This window comes from Solea senegalensis, linkage group LG11 (genome assembly GCF_019176455.1).
Source record: "Solea senegalensis isolate Sse05_10M linkage group LG11, IFAPA_SoseM_1, whole genome shotgun sequence".
Lineage (NCBI taxonomy): Eukaryota > Metazoa > Chordata > Actinopteri > Pleuronectiformes > Soleidae > Solea > Solea senegalensis.
In genome coordinates, this window is record NC_058031.1 from 20,781,692 (window position 1) to 20,802,679 (window position 20,988).

A 20,988-nucleotide genomic window follows, 5' to 3' on the forward strand; every position below is an offset into this window, starting at 1 on the left:
ACTCAACCTGTTACTAACGAGACTAACACAGACAGCCAGGCAGCTGACACCCAAGACCTGTGTGTGCATGTGCGCGTGTGTGAATGTTTCCCCGTACAATATATTTTGCCAGGAGGATGCCATGATGCGATTTTTTGTTAAATAGCCTAAAAATCAAAAAAATTTTTAGTCTTTCACATTTTCATTTTTAGTTTTTGGAGCTCACTCGTGGCATGAACTACTAATGAAGAACCTAATTTCTGAGGAACAGGTTTAAGTTTGGATAAGGATGTGAACTGTGGTTAGGTTAAGGTTCTTATTAAGGTTCTCAAACTGTGGTACATGTATCACCAGAACATGTAGTATATGTGATCCGAGTGGAGCCGAGGAATGAGCGCGTAGGACAAACACAAACAAATAATAATAACAACAACAACAACAATACATTAAATAATACTAATTAGAGTCACCTTATATCACTGCTACATCTTGATCTAATTTCTCTATACCAGAGGATGATGAGAGCAAATGATCTTATTGGAAATAAATCTGCCTCCTGTGAAAACGTTAGTTTTAACGGTGATAACAGTGTTACTTCGAGAGCTCAATATTTTCTCAGGTGGTATAAAAAGTTTGAGAACCTCTGGTTTAGGCTGTTAAAATGAATGGAAGCCAATTCAGAGACCTAGGAAGAATAGCTACACAAACCTGTGTGCGTGCGCTGAGCCACATTTAAAATGAGTGAAAGAAAGAAAGAAAGAAAGAAAGAAAGAAAGAAAGAAAGAAAGAAAATCTCTTGGATTGGACATGCCTGGTTTCAAAGGCCCAAACTTCAGATTTAACCAAACAGAAAAAAGCCTGTTGCTCAGGTCAGTGACTCTATCCGCTTATTGCAGCTTATGGCAGACACTAATCATAACCTCTACTCAAATGCACATAACTACACAGAAACAAGATTTTTAGGGGGGCAAGTTTGGATGAACTAGTGCACATACTCAAAACTTGGTTGGAGATTTTCTGACATTTAATTTCACAGCAGTCAGACAAGTCTGCCCTCGAATACAAGCTGGTGGCCCATGAGGGGCAACTGTAACTGTAGCGATGGCACTCCAGGTTTGAATTAGGCATAGTAAACAGAACATAATACTTAGATTTTGCACATAATGCCTTGTAAAGGTCTTCTCCATCTAAGAGCCAGATGAGTGCTTCCCCCAGAGAGAGTCTGTGTAAAGGTCCTTCTTGTGTGGCACTAGACCTAACTTGAGACTAACAGCTTCCACACCTTTTCTGCCTTGTAAATGTCAGACAGATGGACGAAGGGGGGGGGGGATGAAAGGGCTTGTAAGGGCTCTCTGGAGATGCTCAGGCTGGATCAAATTATGTGTTTTTTTCCCACACAGTTTTGTGCATACTGTACTCACTGACTTTCTGTTGCAGCGAGTTTTAATTTACTTTGGACGTGTACTGGATGTCTTCAGTGCTAACACACTGCACCTACTGCATTAACACTGTACACACGAAGAGCACAAGGATCCCTTAGGTTATTAACGCTTCAGCAGGTGTCCTACATTGCCAAACTGCATTTACTTTCCCAAAATAAAATTTTAGACAACTGATTCCCAAAGTGTGTGCCCCCTCGTGGGCCGTGAAGGTACTGCAAATGGACCCTAAGTTTTATTATTCAGTTTTATAATATCTTCAAATGTAAATTGCTATGTTCACTTGGATGAATTATTATGGAATCGACAGGGTAGATTTGAACTTTGACATTCTCCTCTTCACAGCAGTGCCACTGACAGAAGGAGGGAGACAGAGAGCAGGAGTGTCGCTCAACCAGCTCTGTGTTTGTGTACAGTCGTTAAAATGTTGCTTATCTAAGTCCTTATTGAACAGGAAGTTTGCAACAGGTGCATTTACATTAATATTCTGTACAAACGCTGATGAACAGCGGCGTTCATGGACTTAAGCCAGTGTGTGTGGTTGTGTGTGTTCAGACACTCCCCCAGCGTCTCAGAGCAAAAAAAAAAAAAGCTGAATTTTACAACAAATGTTATACCAATGGTTATTATCACAGTTTTCTGTAGGCTGGCAAGGATCTGTTATCACTTTAAAGGGATTTAATGCGGCGCTGCAGGTTTTGTACCACACTGAGTTACCACAATTCGTTTGTGTAATGACAAATTTGGCTATAAACATTTTGGCAGAGCTTTACAACTTGCTCGGGGGGGGGGTTAGAATTTGTTTTAGGTTTTGGAGTTTTAGGAATTTAGTTTGGATGCATTAAAGCATATACAACTTTTTGGCTTAAACATGTCACGATGTTAAAACTAACTACACAATGTGACATGGAAACTGGGGATGGGTATGAGCAGAACAATTTTGATTTAGACAACACAAAGTGCATCATAGCCACTGTGTGTGTGTGTGTGTGTGGGTATACATGTCCATATTTAAGTGTCATCATCCTTGTAGTTTTTGCACCTGCAAAACAGTAAGTCTTTGCATCTATACAGTGAGTTACACAGAGTTGAGACTTCTTCCAAATCTGCAGACATCGTATTTCTGTTTGCCAGCATGTGCAGTTTGTCTTTTCTCAGTGGGTTTGAGAAAAGCCTCTAATGAAGTCTTCCCCAGGGAGTGTGTGTTTGTGTAAATGTCGTACCCTCTTCTCCAGTTGTGCCAGCTGCTCCTTGTAGAAGGCATCCAGCGCTTTCAGCTGTAAATCTTTCTTCTGTAGCCGCTGAGCCTGCAACAGGACACACACACACACTAGAAGGTTATACAGTGTACTTCTTCACTGTAGTCTTTGCTTTTTATATATTCTGTCCTTGTTTTGTGGAGTTGCCCTTAAGAGTCCAATTACAAGTAATCATATTCATTTCAATTGCATTGACAAATAATGACTAGAATATCACTTAAAACAACCGTGGCTCCCAAACTAGATGTCAAGCTGAAGTTAGGTATGAGAGTTTGCAAGATTATTGCAAATGTATGCAAAAAACATTCCACTTTATTCAGTCCTGTGTCTCATGATATCATGAATCTCTCAGTTAATGTTATACTGAATGAAGACAATGATATGTTACATTATTTATTTCAACTTTATCTCTGAAAAATACCTGTTTCTTTCTGTACAGTAAATATAAGTAGTACAATACCCACAAGTCTAAAATGCCTGGCTGACTGGATGTCCCTTCCTCAAAATTCTGTATGTACATTACACAACTAACTAACTTGCACTTAAACCTCTGAGCCACTCAAAGTTGCTTAACTGGAAATATGAAGGTCAGCTTCATCGCCAGAACCAGAATAGCCCAGAATATCATTTACAATTTGTGTTTGGGAATCACAGGGAGACACATTTATACATCTCACTGGCAAACTGACATAGCACAGAATGTTAACAAATACTAGTGACCAAGAAAATAAAAATAAAAAACATTTAGACATACACTGTAGCAGACCCACGACAGAGAGGGCCACTCATTCATTCTCTGTACTGAAGGCATATGGCATTAAAAAAACTCACAAAGAGCAAGCCACAATCCTCAAATTACACCTCTTTGAAACTCTTCACTTATGACCTGCCTCCCTATTCAGCCGACCCGTTTATTAATCAATAGCCACGCAACAGCCATTGTGCCTGCTGTGTTTATGCCATCGCAGAAAATTACACCAGACTCCGACTCACTACAGATCATATTATTTTCAAGTAGTTATGAAGTGCTGCAGATGGAAAACATTCTTTTATGTTCACACAAACATGCCCATGGCCAGACAGGCTCATAAATGCACACGCAGACCCACCACACGCTGAATCGCAAAAAAAAATAAAACTGTGACAGCGCTGCACAGAGAAGAAAAGCAAAACAGTACGCAGAAAGAACGGAAGAAAACACAAGTGCACAAAGATCATTGAGAGAGACAAGATATACTATCTCTCTAAAGATAAAACTTTCTTGTCTGCAGGAGGTTTTTTTATGTGTGTGTGTGCATGTGTGTTAGCACTTTCCGTGTGTATATATCTTAAATAAATGTGCACCGTTTATATTAGGGATGCACAATATTGGACTTATCCGATATGGCGGTATATCGGGAGTGCTTGGGCCGATAACTGATAACGTTTTACATACATACACAAGGTCATCAGATATCTGGCGTGTTTCCACCGGCACAAGGGGGTAGCAGCCTATTTAGCCGACTATTGTAGTCATTAGTCATATTGGCAGATATCCAATAATACATTTTAAAGCCTATGATCTGCCGATACCGATTATTGTGCCAATAATATCGTGCATTCCTGGTATAATATATATTTAACTGCAAGGTCATCAGACAAATAACAATCACCACATGTTTAAGTTGTCAAATGATCATTCATATGTAGTGAGTCACCTGTTTTTCTCCCTTTCCTACTGTTGGTAAAACATTGTGTCGGCCTTAACTGACCACATGTCAACAGCACTTAAGCGAAAACTTGTTTTGTTTGGGAAAAAAAAGATGTGTGTGACAAGTCAGTAAATCTGGAGACAAAGACGCAAGACACAAGTAACAGGGATGGGCACAAATATGATGATTATAAAAACTCCATCAGTTCATGTGACTATTCATGAATAAATCAAAAAGATACATTATCAAGACACCGATTATAATATCTCTTTAGCTTTGTGGTCATGTGGTGTAGGTTTGCCGTGAGCCTGCGTTTGTAGATTTACATCTTTTATTCGCTTGTGGCGTTGTGTTGCAGAGTCGGGGGGGCGGGGTTCCTCTGTGACAGCTAAGACGGGACAAAGCAAATGTTCGCAATTAAAAACAGCAGGGTGCGGCACAGCTCCGTTACCTGGTTCATGAAGAGAGTGGCAGCGTGTTTACAAATGCTGATATTTCCGCCTGATTTTCATGTTCAACACTGAGCTAAAATTAAATGAATCTCACTCCGAATGAAGGGTCCCTCCATGTTTCAGCAGGAGGAAGGTAAAGTAAAGTAAAGTAATACAAATGGGTCAATGGGAAAAGTCAAAAAGCTCTTCAGATTTAGATGATGTATGAATGAATTTTGCTTTCTGATGACCTTACAAATGATATACTGGGGGGTATTTTTAAATCTCAGTGAGTCAAAATAATAAATTGACACGCAAAAACAAGAGAAATTTGTAAGATATATGTTAGAAAATATTGAAGAATAAAATAAAAATAATTGAAGGAGGGATGGAAATATTTGAATGGAGTGGCTGAGGTCAGCACGCAGCCAGAGGAGATAGAAAAACTCAAGACTAAAGACAGACAGGGACTGTTTCAATTTGCTTTCTATTCATTCAAGCCTCGACAAACTGCACTTTTAAATCGTTACACCTTTTTCAACGATTTAAAGTTATTCTAATCAGCACACCAATGGTAGTTTCCACTTTATTTCAAATTGACCCTCAGTGTAAGGAAGAAGACAATGAGGAAATAGAACATTGACAGGGTTAGAATGCAGCAGAAAATAAAATAAACGGGGGAGAGGAGTGACTTTGAAAATTGCAATGAAACTTACCATTAACTCTATCTCATCTGCTGACTACAGAGGGTGGGAATAGAGGGAGAAAGAGCAGTGGGGGGTTGAGTCACAAAGATTAAGACAGAGTGAGGAAAATGCAGCTTCATTACAATACAATGTTTAGGTTATGCACAATTCAAATCCTATTCATTCAACTGCATATAACATTTCTGCAATCACATCCAAAGTCAAATATTTGATGAGATCACATTCTCTGAGAAATATGGAAACCATGTCAATAATGACATTAATCAAGGCTGTATGACAGTACAGTACAGGACAGTAACTGTCATATAATTCAAGTGGAGATCATTCCACGATGTGCTTCGAGGTGTTTAAACTTGCAGAAATGTCATTTCCATGCATTCATTTCATTATTCATTGATCGATCTTTGTCATTTTTCTAAAACAATAACACAACAACTGCACTGACTGTATGTTTTTTTACGTCATTTCGACAACACACACACCTCATTTATGAATAGCAGAAACGAGACGTCAACGTTCAGGCTGCACAAACAAGGCTAACAATGATTCTTAACTGACAAATACAAATGGAGCAACTTTTAATGCCGTCACATCAGAGAGGGCTTTTTGTGGATTACATACTGAAGTATAAACAAACTTTATGTAACTTGCTGTCAATTTATGCATACAGTGTGTAGTTCACTACACTTATTCTGACACCAGATGGGCACATTGTCACACTGGGAGCCTGGCATGTAGAAAGTTTAAATAATAACTCCAAAATATAAAATGACAGGCTGTCAGATAGTGACTGAACTAAACTAATGTACTAAATCTCACACATCTGGTCCAACCACCAAATTAATGCCAGTCACTAGGTTTTGAGGCAATCTTATCCCGGGTCTGACTAACAGCACTGTGGCAGTGAAAATTAGCATCAGACTACACTCACACATGAGGAAGGAAGATTCATCATAATTATCAGGGCCGTTGAACGGCGAATCAAATCAGGGGCAATCGCCTGTGTTTCATAAACAGACTTGAAACTGTGGAGAGGCAGAGATCGAGCGGGGTTGCCTGATACTGATGTGAGAGAAGCGTACAGTGGAGCATGTTAATGCAGGTGATATGATGAAGTGAAATTGTTCATGTGCCAATTTTACATCTAAGACAAGTATCTGTAATAATCAGGGATTAAGAAGAGACAGGACGGCTTTAATAATACATACACATATATACATACATATATATATGTACATATATATATATATACACACATATATATACACATATATATATATATACACATATATATATCTCAATAAATAAATACAACAAAACACATCTCTCCTTTATATCTGTGTGTCTCTGTGTGCTGGCACTGTTTTAATTTGCAGTCAGAGAAGGAGCTGCAAGGGAATCACATGACTCCTCTGGTGTCCCTCCAGGGACCTGTGAGTCTGAGGTAGATAATAGTCAGCCAGGCGTGACTTCACACACACAACACACCACATCAAGACTCACACACAGAAGACGGCTGGGGCTCTTATTAATGATGCACCGACTCTGAAATTCTGGCCCTAAACCAATTCTTTAAATTAAAATTTGGCTGGTAGCCAATTCTTAAAATAGTTGTTTGTGTTGTTGTTGTTGTTCTTTGTGGCACACAAAGAAATCTTCATTTTTAAATCTATCACATTGTCACAGTATCTAATGCAGTTAAAGTGGACCTCACCGTGGCCGAGGCAGGTGATCAAACTGGCATCTTTACTTATTATTTACTTATATTTTATTTCCCCGTAATATAACAGTAATAAGCCTTAAGTTCTTAAAATGTACTTGCTATTGTGGTTTCCTGCAAGAAGAGCTAATGTTTGATTTAATATGGGAAGCCAAACTTCTCAAATGTTCGATGTTGTCAGAATACAGCAATTTTGCCACAAGGTTTATTTCTTTTTAATAATGATACAACAGAAACAGAAAAACAAAAATAACAGAAAAATATTTAGCGTTCAATACTTGCACTTGCCCCAAGTCCAGAGCAGTATGAAACACATAAATATAATTAAAAGTTAAGGAAGAAAAGGTCATGAAATGATTGTCCTCTCTATCTAGTAATTGTTGTACATCAGCGGCATCAGTTGGAGTTTTTACCTCTAAGCTTTATGAACGATGAGCAAATGTAACAAACACACAAAAGTCAGCTCAGGATAATTCCAAAACCAAATGAATCCCTAAACTGCATAGTGGAGCAGTATCGTACAATCACAACTGACATCAGAATATGCTGAGATGCTCAATCACACCGCAGTGTCCATTTATATGGACATACATAAGACATGGTAGAGGGCAGTGTTGTTGTCAGCAAAGGTGCACACAATTTACTCAGCACTCAAATGAATTAGTCATGTCGAAGAATAAATATATGCAGGACACTGAGCTTTTAAAGCACCATTTAAATCACAACAGACACTATTTTAGAACACCACACTAATATTCACTCCTTTATTGGTTGTTAATATGCAAGGAAGTATTTCCTTAAATGCTACAAGCGACAAAATGTAGGACTTTCAACTTTCAAATAATGTCCAAGATTATTTAGATGATACAAAGCCTCTATCAAAGCCAGAGCATTGCCTGCATTGGTACTATGTAACTTCTGGTTTTGGGTCCGAGCCACAAAAAGAACTACAACATTCTACCTCAAGGCATACGTCACAAACAACTGGACAAAAGGCCCATTGCAGTGATCCAGGTTGGATAGCCCCAATTTATGCTAATTTACCCTAAAATGCAAAAAGCTAAAGAAAAATATCCATAAGAAAATGAATAATCTACGTAAAGTACAGCACAGCTGACAAGGTTGTTTTTCTCTAAAAATAAATTAAACAAAAATATTTTTGAGAAAAACAACAACAACAACAGGGAACAAGAGTAAAAAGATAACAAATGTAAACAAGTGCAGAAAAATATTATCAGTTATTAATAAGGTGGATAACTGTATCTGGCAGCTGCTGGCTATGGGCTAAGTGGGAGATAATCTTACATAGTGTATTCTTCCTGCTCCTGGCACCTTCTGTGTATGAATCTATTCAGTGCATAGCTTGAGGTGTGAAGCATCTACAGTATTTAAATGCTACAAAGAGAGTAAAAATGTGTAAATGTGTGAGAAATAATCATAATAAAAAAAAAGAAAAGAAAACAAGCCAGAGATAGTAGTGGGGAAACTGAGCTGGACACAATAAAGAAAGAACAGAGAGAGAGAGAGAGACAGTTGTTACAGAAATATGACTTAGGGACTCGAACCATAAAAATCTGTTTCACTTTAAATCATACAGCATAGAAGAGCATCAGACAATCTGAGGTAATCACAGCACGGTCCAGGAGAGGGCTCCCTGAGCACCACTTGGCCTTGTCCATTTTAAAATGGCAGAACGACAGGAAAATAACATGGTGATTTTTTCTTTTTGGGTAAAGTGTCCAAGTGCCCTATGGCCTAGAATCCAATTGCTCCAGTCCCAGTGTAATGCCGCCAAAGATTAACATGCACACCAAATAGACTAAAGATGTCTGAGCTGGGCAAGCAACCAAAACAACTGACAGAGAATCTCAACCACAGCAGACAGTGAGAACATTTTAAACAAATTTTTTTTGAATAAGTATGCATGATATTGGACTTACTTACCAATATACCAGTAGTGCTTGGGCTGATAACAGATACAATACTGTAGAAATATATACATTTTTCTGTGCACGCAAATGCAGAGGTCATTCAGTCTCTTCTGTAGTGAAATTAACATCATATTTTTAACAACTCTATCCATTATATAGTATCAGGCACATAGTTTTTCATTACTTGCTAGTACCTCACAGGCTACGATGAGGCGGGGTCGTGATAGCACGTTTGCACAAAACTGCCATGACGCCATTTTATTTGGTCCAGCTCTCTCTGGATCCACCGTGGTGTATTTTGCAGACAGCAGCCATGTATGTGTCGCTGTAGCGCACGTGCCAGTTATTAATAATGGTAGGTTTGATTTTTGTGTCGGACGTCGCCAGAGCAGGTAACAAATAAAGCACCAGGTACTATCCCTAATGGAAAAGCAAAAAAATTGGGTTGTGTTGAGCCATGTAGTGCTCGAACAGTCTAATGGAAAAGCCCAATTTGAGTGTTTGCCAAGTTCCAAAAGCCAATATTGGCGGATACGGCTATCACGCCAATAATAACATAACATAACAGAGCTTCAACACCTTTATGACTGACACTTAACTAACATTTTTTTTTTCCAGTGCTATAGCAAAAGCTCTATAACATTCAAACCATACTGCAGGTTTTGAGACTGTGCTAAAGGAACAGCAGATGGCAGCTGGCTGAGTGTGTCTGTCGGGTAGACTTGACATCACAGCGACATCAGTTATGGAGGGCCAAACCCCTGATCCAATACAGAAAGCACACATGAAGCGAGCATCAGAGGGCAGAATACCAATGCTAACAGTCCAGTGGATCGACAACAAACTACACGGGCAGGGAATACCAGTGTTTGGGCTGACAAGTAGGGCCTGGGACAGACGCGCATAAATATACACCCACATATCTCACTCTTCCTCCGTGGGCAGCATGTGCGCCGTGTTGCCATCTGATAGCGGCGCCAGTCTGCCCCTCATTTCCCTACCCCCCTTTATTTACTCTGCTGCGTTTACTTAACACATAGCTCCCAGGGAGGCAATAAATTAGCACTTAATAATAATATTCTGACAAAAAAAAAATTTGAGTTCAGGTCTTATGAAACAGAGAAAGGTGTTTAAATATGGGCCTTCCCATTCAAGTGGACAGACTGGACAGACAGCATTGATTCAGCAATTATATACAGATGATATAGAATATCCCACTTCTCATCTTTCCAAGCTGTATTGCAACACACAATCTTCTTTTAGCATGATGACACAGTGTATTGCCCTTTAATTGCTTCAGCAAGCTTTAACAAAGTAATTTCTAATGTGAAAATGTAGCTTTGGCGCCTATGGTTTCTGAGAGCCCTCCCCTGGACTACTGTATGCTGTGATTACCTAAGACGGTCTGATGCGGTTTTAGCCTGTGTCTCCCCTCACTTAGCTCACAGCGTACCTCTTGGCATTTTCCAAAATCAGGCATTGGACAAAGAGCTTGCTTCAGAGGAAGGGGATTTATTTACCCTTTAAAAAGAACTGCAAACAGCCCTGGACACTCTCTCTGTGTCATAAAGCACACTACATTTAGAAGCAGGACATTTTGTGTTTTAAAATCACAATCGAGTTGTCAGCAGGAAGTCACAAGTGAGGTCCCAAACAGAAAGATGCCAAAAAGTAAGATGGTATACATCAGCTATTTTGGTGTCCTTCACAACTTTTGACGGCCGAAATGCAAATAATTACTCGACTTTATCAAACTGTACCATTTGGTAGAAACAAGGCTCCCATTTTGCAGCAATTACAGTTGATCGACACCCACTTTCCACAGTCTCCGTGTGTTTTTAGTGTACCAAGATTAACTGGACGTCCTGTCTGTCTACTCGCTTACGTGGCTTGTCCTGCCTGACTATCTGACAGTGCGGACGGAAGCTGGCTTCTGAGCAGTCTAATAGCTTTACATGCAGAACCATGTCAGCTCCTGCTGATTACAATTACTGATACAACTGCAGGCTTATCTGTACCGCAGCACCCTCCACCTCATCAACCCACTCCTTCACTCACCATTTTCCCTCTATTTCCTTCAATCCTGCCATCTCCTCACCACATCACTTCCCAACATTCTCCCTAGTTCACCAGTCTGTTTCATTACATCTCATCTTCACTTCCTTTACCCTAACCGTCTTTCCCTTCACAGTTGTTCCCCTCTTAATTTTTACAACCCAAACAATAAATAAACTTCTGAGTCAGAGTTCATTTTTCTCAAGGTGCGCATTCGGATTTAAAGCACATGTTCGGCGACCACATCCAGTAACACTCCTTTAAATTGCTTCGACAATGTAAATCAATTGAAATTCAAGACAGCATCTGTGTGCCGAGCAAAGCAACTCATTTACCCTGTTTTTCACTCATCTAAATGGCATAATAGCTGTGTGTTACCATATGTCTGACTAAATAAGCAGTCAGAGGAGGACATGATAAAACATCAAGCAATTCAACAGCTCATACGTACCGCTATAATGAAGCATGTCCCCATCTGCCTCGGTCTGTTTCACTGTGTGTGTGTTTGTGTGTGCATGAACACAGCTGTTTCCCACACACCCTCAGCAAAAGTCTGAATGAGATTTCTGAGTGTATGCGGAAAAAAAAATACAACAGTGTTGCCCCATCAGCAGACAATCCCTAGCTGATTACAAGGATTTAGGTATAAACAAGAGAGGCAAGTTTGTCCAATCAGAGCCAACATCTGGCTCATTTCAGCAGGGCTGCCTGCAAACAGATACAAGACTAGAGGAATCCCAGCTCGTATCTTAAACTGGACTGGTGATGCTGCCTCAGAAAACCATCTGGGAACCAAAGGCAAAAAAGAATTTAGGTGGTCTTTGTTGTAAAGCAGCAGAGGCATTGTTAGAGGAGCACTCCTGGGATGTCATGGATATTCGGTGCTCGTGGTGCTTCAATTACAATTACAGCAATAGATATATACAGAAAACCACAGATGGTGAGACAAAGTTAAATAATACATAGATGAAGGCGTCTACAATAAAGCAAGATAAATGAAACCCACACATCAAAGGATCCCAAAGTCTGAGCCTTAGGGACTGGTTCAAATAGTACCCTTTTTTACCTACTATATATAGTAGTCTGTATTTAAAACTGCAGTGCATACTTTTAAATGTCAACAAATGACTTGCATTCAAACCATTATCAAAATAGTTCACAAAATGCTGATTCCACCCATCATCTCCACAAGACTATCTCTGTGTTCAGTATAGCGATGTTTAGATCTTGTGTTGCCTGGTGACATTTCCGTGATTTGTTTTAATGTCAAGGCAGATGGAGGCAACAGTAACACAGTAACAGTGTTTGAGTGCCCATGAAGAGTTTCTGAACTTCTACCGCACCAGAAAACCCAGTCAGTGAGCAGTTTGACAGGACATACACTTCTTTCCCCGTCCAACCCATGCTGCAGATGCATACATGCAAATGCTCCCTCAGTCAAGACTGATAGTATTGCTTGACAGAGCACCAAAAACACCATTCTAGAATTGTTTCTTTTCACAAAGAGCAAACAGTGGCTGAATAACAACAAACAGAAATCACCAAAGAAATTGTGCACTGAAGCTTTAAAGCTGGAGTCCATATCATTTGGTTATTTTGTTAAGCAAATCCGGACATGACTGAGGGAGTATTTGTTAGTATACAGTGCCAGCACAGGGGTGTACAGGGGCAAGTAGCATTTTATTCAGTGCAGTACTTTTCTCACTCTGTACCGTTTTAAGTGTCATGAGTGGATCGTGTTAATTCATTTCACTCTCTTTGACACCATTAATATGTTGAACAGTAAAAGTACTATACTATGATGTAACCACTTCTGCTCAACAAATTGCCAGGGGGCAAACCTGTCAATTAAAATCAGGCAGAGGTTGGGCTGTGTGTGGGTGCGAGATGGGGGTCGCTCTGTGATATCATCGGGCCACAGAAAAATGGAGAATGACACAGAATCACAAGTCAACTATCCTGGAGGGCTCTTTTAAGCGTAGCTCTTCTTTTTTTCAAAAAATCCCTTCAAGCAGACATAACAGTGGAAGGGGAGCACGGTGGCTCCAAGTTAAATCAGTTCATGCTGTGGGCTCCTGGCTCAGTAATGACTCGGACTGAAAGCCCTCGGTGCAAAGCATACAGTTACAGTTTATTTATTGTGTAAAAAAGATAACCGCAAAAATACATGCATTATGATGCTCTTATAGGACTGCCATTTCCAAACACTACCAAGCAGGGGAAAGTAATGCAAGTCCAAATGTTAAATGGTTTGTACTAATATAGCCCTTATATATTCTTGAGGACCACTCAATACTGCTTTACACAACAGTTTTGCCATTCACACATTTTTCATACCCACTCACACGCTGTCGTCACCACTATCAGACGCAACGTGTGGTTAAGTGTCTTTCCCAAGGACACATCGGCATGTAGACTACTGAACCCACAACCTCTCAGTTGAACGACAACTCGCTCTAGCACTGATCTACTGTCACCCTCAAATGATGGCACAAGTCTGAAGTTATGCCACATCATCACAGTACAACCTCATACTTCAGTTTTCAGCTCGACCTCTATAAAGACAGAGGTTCCATGTCATGTGTTCACCTAAAAAAACTATGTAAAGAGACAACCTACAGATTACCTACAGGAAGGTTATTTATAAGTGTGCAATATTTCATGTGCGTACAGAACCGCGTTTGTTGCAAGAGTCTGGGTAGATGTGGTTGAGAAACTAATGTGGAGTCCTAAACGCACTGCAGGTCTGGCTACATCTTTAAATTGCTCTTGTGAATGGATCTGGACATGCTTTTTTAACCATATGGGGATTTATGTTGAGATTGCATACTTGACTAACTATACTGGTCGAGGGCTGAGCATTGCAGGGGAATACTAAATTAAGTTCCATGGGGGATACACGTTCAGCTGTGGTGGCATGTGGTGCTTCAGAAATGGAACAAAATAATAGATAACCCCCTGTATTCCTTTTTATTTTTTACTTTCAAACTTGAGAGAATTAGGACTTTCAAGTTTAGAAAGGACTATAGAGAGTCAGAGGTGTGTGACCGGTGATGAAGAATCTCACTCAATGATTCATCCAGATTTTAAATCAAACTAAGTGCCTTTAATAAATGATCATGTCTGCGTTCCCCATAAAAGCAGCTGAGGAGAAGAATGTATGACACATTTTGAACCTTATTATAAAATGTAACTGTCACTCATCCACATTCTTATCAAGATGAGAGAGATGGCAGGTCACTATGTGGGTACACAAACAGTGGATTAGTGACTACATAAGAAACCTAAGGCATAATATTGACAACCGGCCTTCCAATTAGAGAAATTAAACCTTGTAATTTGACTTAACACTGTCCATGATGGACACAGAAACAAAGCAACAGACAAAATAATACACTATAGAGAGAGAGAGAGAGAGAGAATTTCCTGTTCATGTTAAGTACTGCAAGTGCCTCATGGAATATACATTTGGTGCCATCTAGTGGCACTTAGAGGAACTGGTATTCTCAATGAATCGGTTTGATTTCATTACATGGGAAGAAAGGTCTGCACACCTTTGGTCCCAGGTGTACAGATTAGGTCTGCACACCTAATCTGTACATGTAGTACATTTTGCACAAGTTTTAAATAGCTGAAATGTAAAACTGGGAACTAAAATTTATCACCTAAACAAATAAAACAAATCACCTTGTAGGGAGTAACAACTACACAGTCAATATAACAGAATTATACTCAATACCTAATAAGTGTGTTTACTGACAGGAGCATGTGTCTTTGTGTTAATTAAAAATTAAAGCAGTAATAACTGAGAGCTTTCTGTCACCAGAACAAACCCATAAAGCCACATCTATTACACTCATAAAATTGAGTCATAATGGTAAATGGTAGATGTTTAGCTTGTCAATTGTAGGCTATTGTAATAAAAATAATGATCCAAAACAGTGGCCTCCGTCGAGATGACTCAGCTCCTGGTACAAATAGAAAAAACTCATTCCACAAAAAACAAATGAAAATAATTTCAACAAAATTTTACACGCTGGACCTTGAAGATTTTACTTTCATTCCTACTAAAAAAAAACACACATTACTTAAATGAAATATACAAAATCTAAAACAAGTATGTGTTTGCAGTTCAATGCTACTAAGGAGAGGAAGTATTTTTTAGGAACAATCTCGTTACTGCTTGCTGCCACCTTGTTAGTCTTTCTGAGGAAATGCCAGGGGTAGTAGAGGCTGCAGTGCTGCACCACGATGAACTACAGAAGCCCAAGGGGAGCAGCAGTGGAAGTTAAAGAGAAATCAATTTTCATTCAAAACAAATCATTCTATACCATTAATTCAAATTACTTCATTAAACCGATGAATTGCCCAGCCCTACTCAATACTGCTTCTGATAACGTGTAATCCCCGTGCAAAAATGCTGAAGTACACCTTTAATTCTGACCTTTGAGGCCCTGAAGACTCTCACTGGACATAAGTTGAATAGTTAAGAACAGGACGCCTTAACATCACTACACCAAAAGCAGCCTATTGAGCCACTTCAACCAATGAACGTATATTTGTCCCAAAACACATTATGCAACAGCAAAATGCAACTGATTGAAACATGCTTCACAAAAGTGATGAGCTGAAGCACCACCAGAAGAAGTTAAAGGGCAGCCATGTAAAAAACAGGCTTTCTAAATGTTACCTAAGAACAGAGAGAAAGAAATTTGCCATATTATGCAAATATGACTTATAACCTTTTTTGGGCTTTCAAAAGGCTCCAAAAAGGCAATTAATACATAATAATAAGAGAAAATCCCTTTTAGCCTTTTAGTTCGGCTTACTTCCTTTCTTTCCATTCTCCCACCCCCCTCTTTCATTCTGAAAATATTCTGCATGCGGAAGATTTGCTATTAACAAAGACCATTCAGCCAGTGCAACACAGTGGACGAGGGGCCTTGGCTGACAGATGAAGAAAGGGCTGGGGGAATGGTGGGATCACGCAGTTCACCGGGAGGAGGACAAAAGGCAGGATGGGAAGAGCGAGGGAGTGAAGGTGAGGATGAGACAGAGGCGACTAAATGGCAGATGCGGCACATCATTATCTGGCTCTCTTTGACTTGTGATTCAGTGTCGTGCCCACGCACACAGGACAGGACACTCTGAGTCACCTGTAGCTCTCTTTCCTCACACCTTTGTTCCACTGTCAAGACTAAACTCTGCACCTTACCTCCATCTGTTCATCACTCTGCAGTGATTCTGACCACAATCCTCCTCCTTTATCATCACTTTCTTCCTGCAGTAGTTCTCTGTGAAATTCACCTTTGCTACATTTTCTCAGAATTCTTGACACGTTCGCTTCCCTGGGAATGTTAACAAGTACTTTTCCTCCTTCTTCCCTTCATTAACTTCACAGAAGGTGGTCATTCGTTCATCCATCGTTTGTTTCCCTCCACTCTTCTCATCCTGTCCTTGTCGAAATATGGTGGTTAGATATGCATCCCTCCTGTGTCTTCTCTCTCTCATTCATATTATTATTCATTCTGTCTTTCCTTCCTTGTCCTGTGCGTTCAGAATTTGTATTTTCTCATCATCAACCCCTCCCTTTCACCCTCTCATCCTTCCTGTGTAAAGTGTTTAATCGTGTACCCTTCTTTTTAAATCAGACCTCCATCCTTTTTCTTCCATTCATCCTATCAAGGCGGCAAAGAGACTTTAACAATGTTCACTCCTCCCTTCTCTTTTTTCCCCCCATCATTGCTCTTCTCTTCCACCTCCTTGTGATCCTCCAGGAAATTGTTAAATCACTCATAGAGACTTCTTTTCACCTTTTCATTCATTCCCCTCTTTGGCTCGGTTCCACAGAAAAGATACGTCATCTTCTCCTTTATTCCCATTTCTTACTGGCTCCTCATCATTTCCTCACTCTAACCCTTTACAAAGTGTTCAGTCACTGCTTGTCCTTCCTCGCATCCCACCTCAATTACTTAGCAAATTCTAAATCGAATGCCACCTCTTATTCCTCATCTTTTCACATATTCACCCCTCGTTCTTTTTTCCCCCAGAGTGGCAGGTAATGATCATGCAAATTTTGACACGTACGTATGACAATGTAAGTGATAATACAATCTATGTTTATTTACTATGTAGTCAATATTATGTCCAAGTTCATGCATTTTCTTTAACACATGCACGTCTCTGTGTACAGCAACATATAAAAATGTACATGATGTTGGGCGAAGTAAAATTAATTGCTGTTTCCTCCAGTTCTACATAGTAGAACAGTTTTTTTTAAGCATGGAAAAAAACCAAAAGGCACTTAAGCATCAATGCCAAGTATTCTTGACATTATCTCTGTAATAGAAAAAAAAAGTAACAAGTTAATAAAAGCTACAAAAGGGCAATATTGTCAAAATCTGACTTAAAGTAATATTTCACCATTGGAAAGATGAATGTCTACTAAAACGGGGTCATCTATGTAGTAGAAATGTGAAATAATATTTGAGCTGAAGTGCCTTCTTGGCACAAAAAAAATGTCATTTTGGCTCATGTAGATGAATGACAACAACTCCCAGAATGCACTGCACTCGCTGCCCCGCGAGAGTCTCACCGCCTCAAGCTTCAAAAAGACAGCGCTAGTTGTGTAAACACACAAATCCTTGTGATGAATTAAATATATAATAAATAATATATGCCAAACAAAGTACTTGCAACCCGAAGGCAGTGACCAGCGCTCGCCGCCACCTTCCAGTTTCCACCAAAATGCAGGTATTTTCCATTGCAGCCATATTAGTTTGAAAACTACATTTGACCATTGTCGTTCCCAGTTTGATAATTATTGAACATTTTTCATGACCTATTAGAAATGAAGAATAATAGATAAATAAATAAACTTTAACACTTTTATTCTAAACTCATAAATGTTCCTCTTATTTTCAGAACCACACAGAGGAAAAGAGTAAGGTCAAGCACGTTCATGAGATTTTTAAAACCAAACTTCTCAACTATGCTGACTGGAAGCATGTCCTTGGCTCTGTGATAAGTCACTGCCTCAGTTATGTCTTTGTAACGTTTAAATATTTTTTTTTATCATACGGCACTGTTGCACCTGAATAGGGCGTAAAATCCAGGGGCTGTGAGCGACGAAGATGGTAGAATAAGTTTGTGGTGGGTACGGTCATCTGGCGTAATTTGTAGGCGACATTGGCGTGACTGTGGTCGGACTTTAAGTAACCAAAAAACTGCCATACTGGCGAGGTAGTGTGTCCGATCACCTCGCTTTCAGCGCTCATTCTCGCCTCTGGTAATGATGTGTACATTGCTGTTGTTGTTGCGAGTGAGACACGGGGAAGAGGATGACGCAACCAAACACAGGACTGTTCAGTGATTGACTGCCACTCCAGAGGCTCTGACCACTCTACAGGTTGCAAGCACGGTAGCAACTTGGCTACAAGGGAGGGACCGAGTTTGTTCATGCAACCAAACCTGCTTCGTCTATTGTTCTAGTGCTTTTTTCCTTTTTTTCCTAAGGAAGTTGAGTGACTTTATCCTATCGAACATTTTTTCTATTGATATCCCGATACATATCTTTATCGTATTATTGCCCCGCCCTAGTCTACATAATAGAGTAACTAGAAACAGACGGAAACTCGTAACAGAGATCCCATGACACACTACCCTGTAGAGGATTATGCTCTCCACAACACCAAAAAAAAAAAGTCTCCTCTGAGTTTAGACTGTGAGCAAATCTGCCCATACCAAATGTGGATGTGCATATATGTATTCAAAGCACAAAAAACAGTAATTACACAGAGCCCTCGGCATCAGGAAGTCCATTCCTGCTCGACTGGTCATTCCGCTCACGACGTCCCACCACCGTCTTTCTAATAGGAGTTGGAGTGTGTTGGAGTGGTGATAAGACAGGTGCAACAACGTGTCTCAACACAGGGGAGGCAGGTGGAAGAGCGGGGGGAGGGGGGGAGAATCACACGAAACTGGCATCAGCTGGTGTGTAAAACAACTTCTCCCCCCTTCCCATGTCTATACCTCCAACCCCACACCAGTCCTATCTCCAACCCCAGGAAACTCTTGGGGTGCAATTTACCACTTGCACGGAACTGATAATACTGTCTCCAGGGTAGAAAGATGAGAGTGATGGGCTAGCACAGAAAAGAGAGGAGAACCAGAGGGGGGTAGAGGGCTGGAGAAGGTAGAGAGGAGATTAAGAGCAAGGAAAAGACGAAGGAAGAAATATATGCAAGAGGGGAGGAAGGAAGTAGAAGAGCAGCCATGAAAAGGGGGAGGAAAAAAAAGAGAATCACCATACGAATTACAAATGCAATCCCACAGACCCAATTCATGTCTGCGTGAAATGCTCTGATGTGTGATTCAACCAGAGGAAACTGCACCAGGCTGACTCACGACTCCGCTCTGAACAAATGCTTTCACTCTGTGCACAGCTTTATAGCTGAACTCACGCCATACAAACGCCCCAAGTGTTCAGTCAAGTGACTGCTGACCTGAACTCAAACGGGCACTGTGTCAAATTACACACAGACTACAGCTACAGCTCCACCAACAGGTCACACGTGGTTGCTGCAGTACATGATATCATTCTGTGACTATCCTCATGTAAACCTGAAAAAATCTGATTTTTCAGAGGAAATTCAACTGTTTACCAGTTGTATCATCTCACGTCACGGTGTGTGTGTGTGTGCATGCGTGTGTGTACCAGTTCTTTGGCCTTCTCAGCTTCCAGGCGTGTGTGTTGTTTTTCCCTGCTCATGGCTTTAGTCACTTCCTTTATCGCCGCCTCCCTCTCTCTCTGAGCCGCCTTGGCCAGTTCCTCCTTAAGTATCGTCTGCTTTTGTTCGTACCTGAAACACATAGCCAATACTGAAAATCTGCAAAATACAAGCAAGCATTTGTCACCACTGGTTTGTGCATTCTAACTCTGATCACAGTTAGATGTTGTAGGCATGTAAGTCCACATGGGGGCAGCATATACCAGCTTTCTACTTGCTGAAATCCACACAGTATCACCAGCACATGGTGTAAGATGGTTGGATTTCCACAGGAATTGTGAAGTTTGAATCTTAACAAGTTTGAAAGCTGTACTTTGAACACTTGCAGTTTTTGGAATACAACACAACATTTGCAAACCTCCATGTTTCAAATGCCACTTGATGATTGTGCTACTTTTTTAAATATTGACAGTCATCTAATCCAAAACAACGGACTCTTCAATGTAAACAGCAAAATTCCCTACAAACCGCGAGTAAAGCAGTGAAAGCGGTGTCTCTGTGACTCGAAAAAACCTGGACCTATTTATCATTTTGAACTTGAGCAGACAAAGAGTGAACATGCAGTCACACAACAGTAAGCATGACATAAGTAGCCATCTTAATCATTTATCCAGAAAGTAGATAATAAAGCCACATTTTCCTGAACCCACCTCCTCTGTTCTTCCTCAGCATACGAGTGTGGTTTGCTTGTGTTTGACGGGGCACTGGTTTGGGCGCGCTGAGGTCGAGAGCTTGAGCTGGCACTGTGAGAGGCACCTGGACAAAGACGGAGAGGTCACCAAAGGTCAAAACACTCACAAGCTGTTATTCCAGCCTAAATAGGTCATGTGTGACACAAACTCAATCCAATCAAACCACTGGTGCTCTTAGAATTGAAATGTAATCCAGTGGACAATTTATGCCAAAAATCTGAGCACTCAAGGTTGCTTTATCACTTATTTATTGAGTGAAAGGTGCTTTTATCGCAGATTATCTGGCAAATAATAT

General features: G+C 40.3%; 1 protein-coding gene across 2 annotated transcripts in view; it reads right to left on the reverse strand.

Annotated features, from left to right (window-relative positions):
* The window catches only part of chchd6a (coiled-coil-helix-coiled-coil-helix domain containing 6a), a 59,060-nt gene that overhangs the window by 34,829 nt on the left and 3,243 nt on the right, over positions 1-20,988 (reverse strand). Inside the window, exons 3-6 of one of the 2 annotated variants that reach the window (XM_044039144.1) lie at positions 20,652-20,757; positions 19,929-20,073; positions 5,516-5,539; positions 2,642-2,725 (exon numbers count right to left, since the gene is read on the reverse strand). In XM_044039144.1, coding sequence (XP_043895079.1) covers positions 2,642-2,725; positions 5,516-5,539; positions 19,929-20,073; positions 20,652-20,757 — 359 coding nt within the window. The remainder of the gene's footprint in view (positions 1-2,641; positions 2,726-5,515; positions 5,540-19,928; positions 20,074-20,651; positions 20,758-20,988) is intronic. The other variant, XM_044039145.1, reaches the window with a different exon arrangement.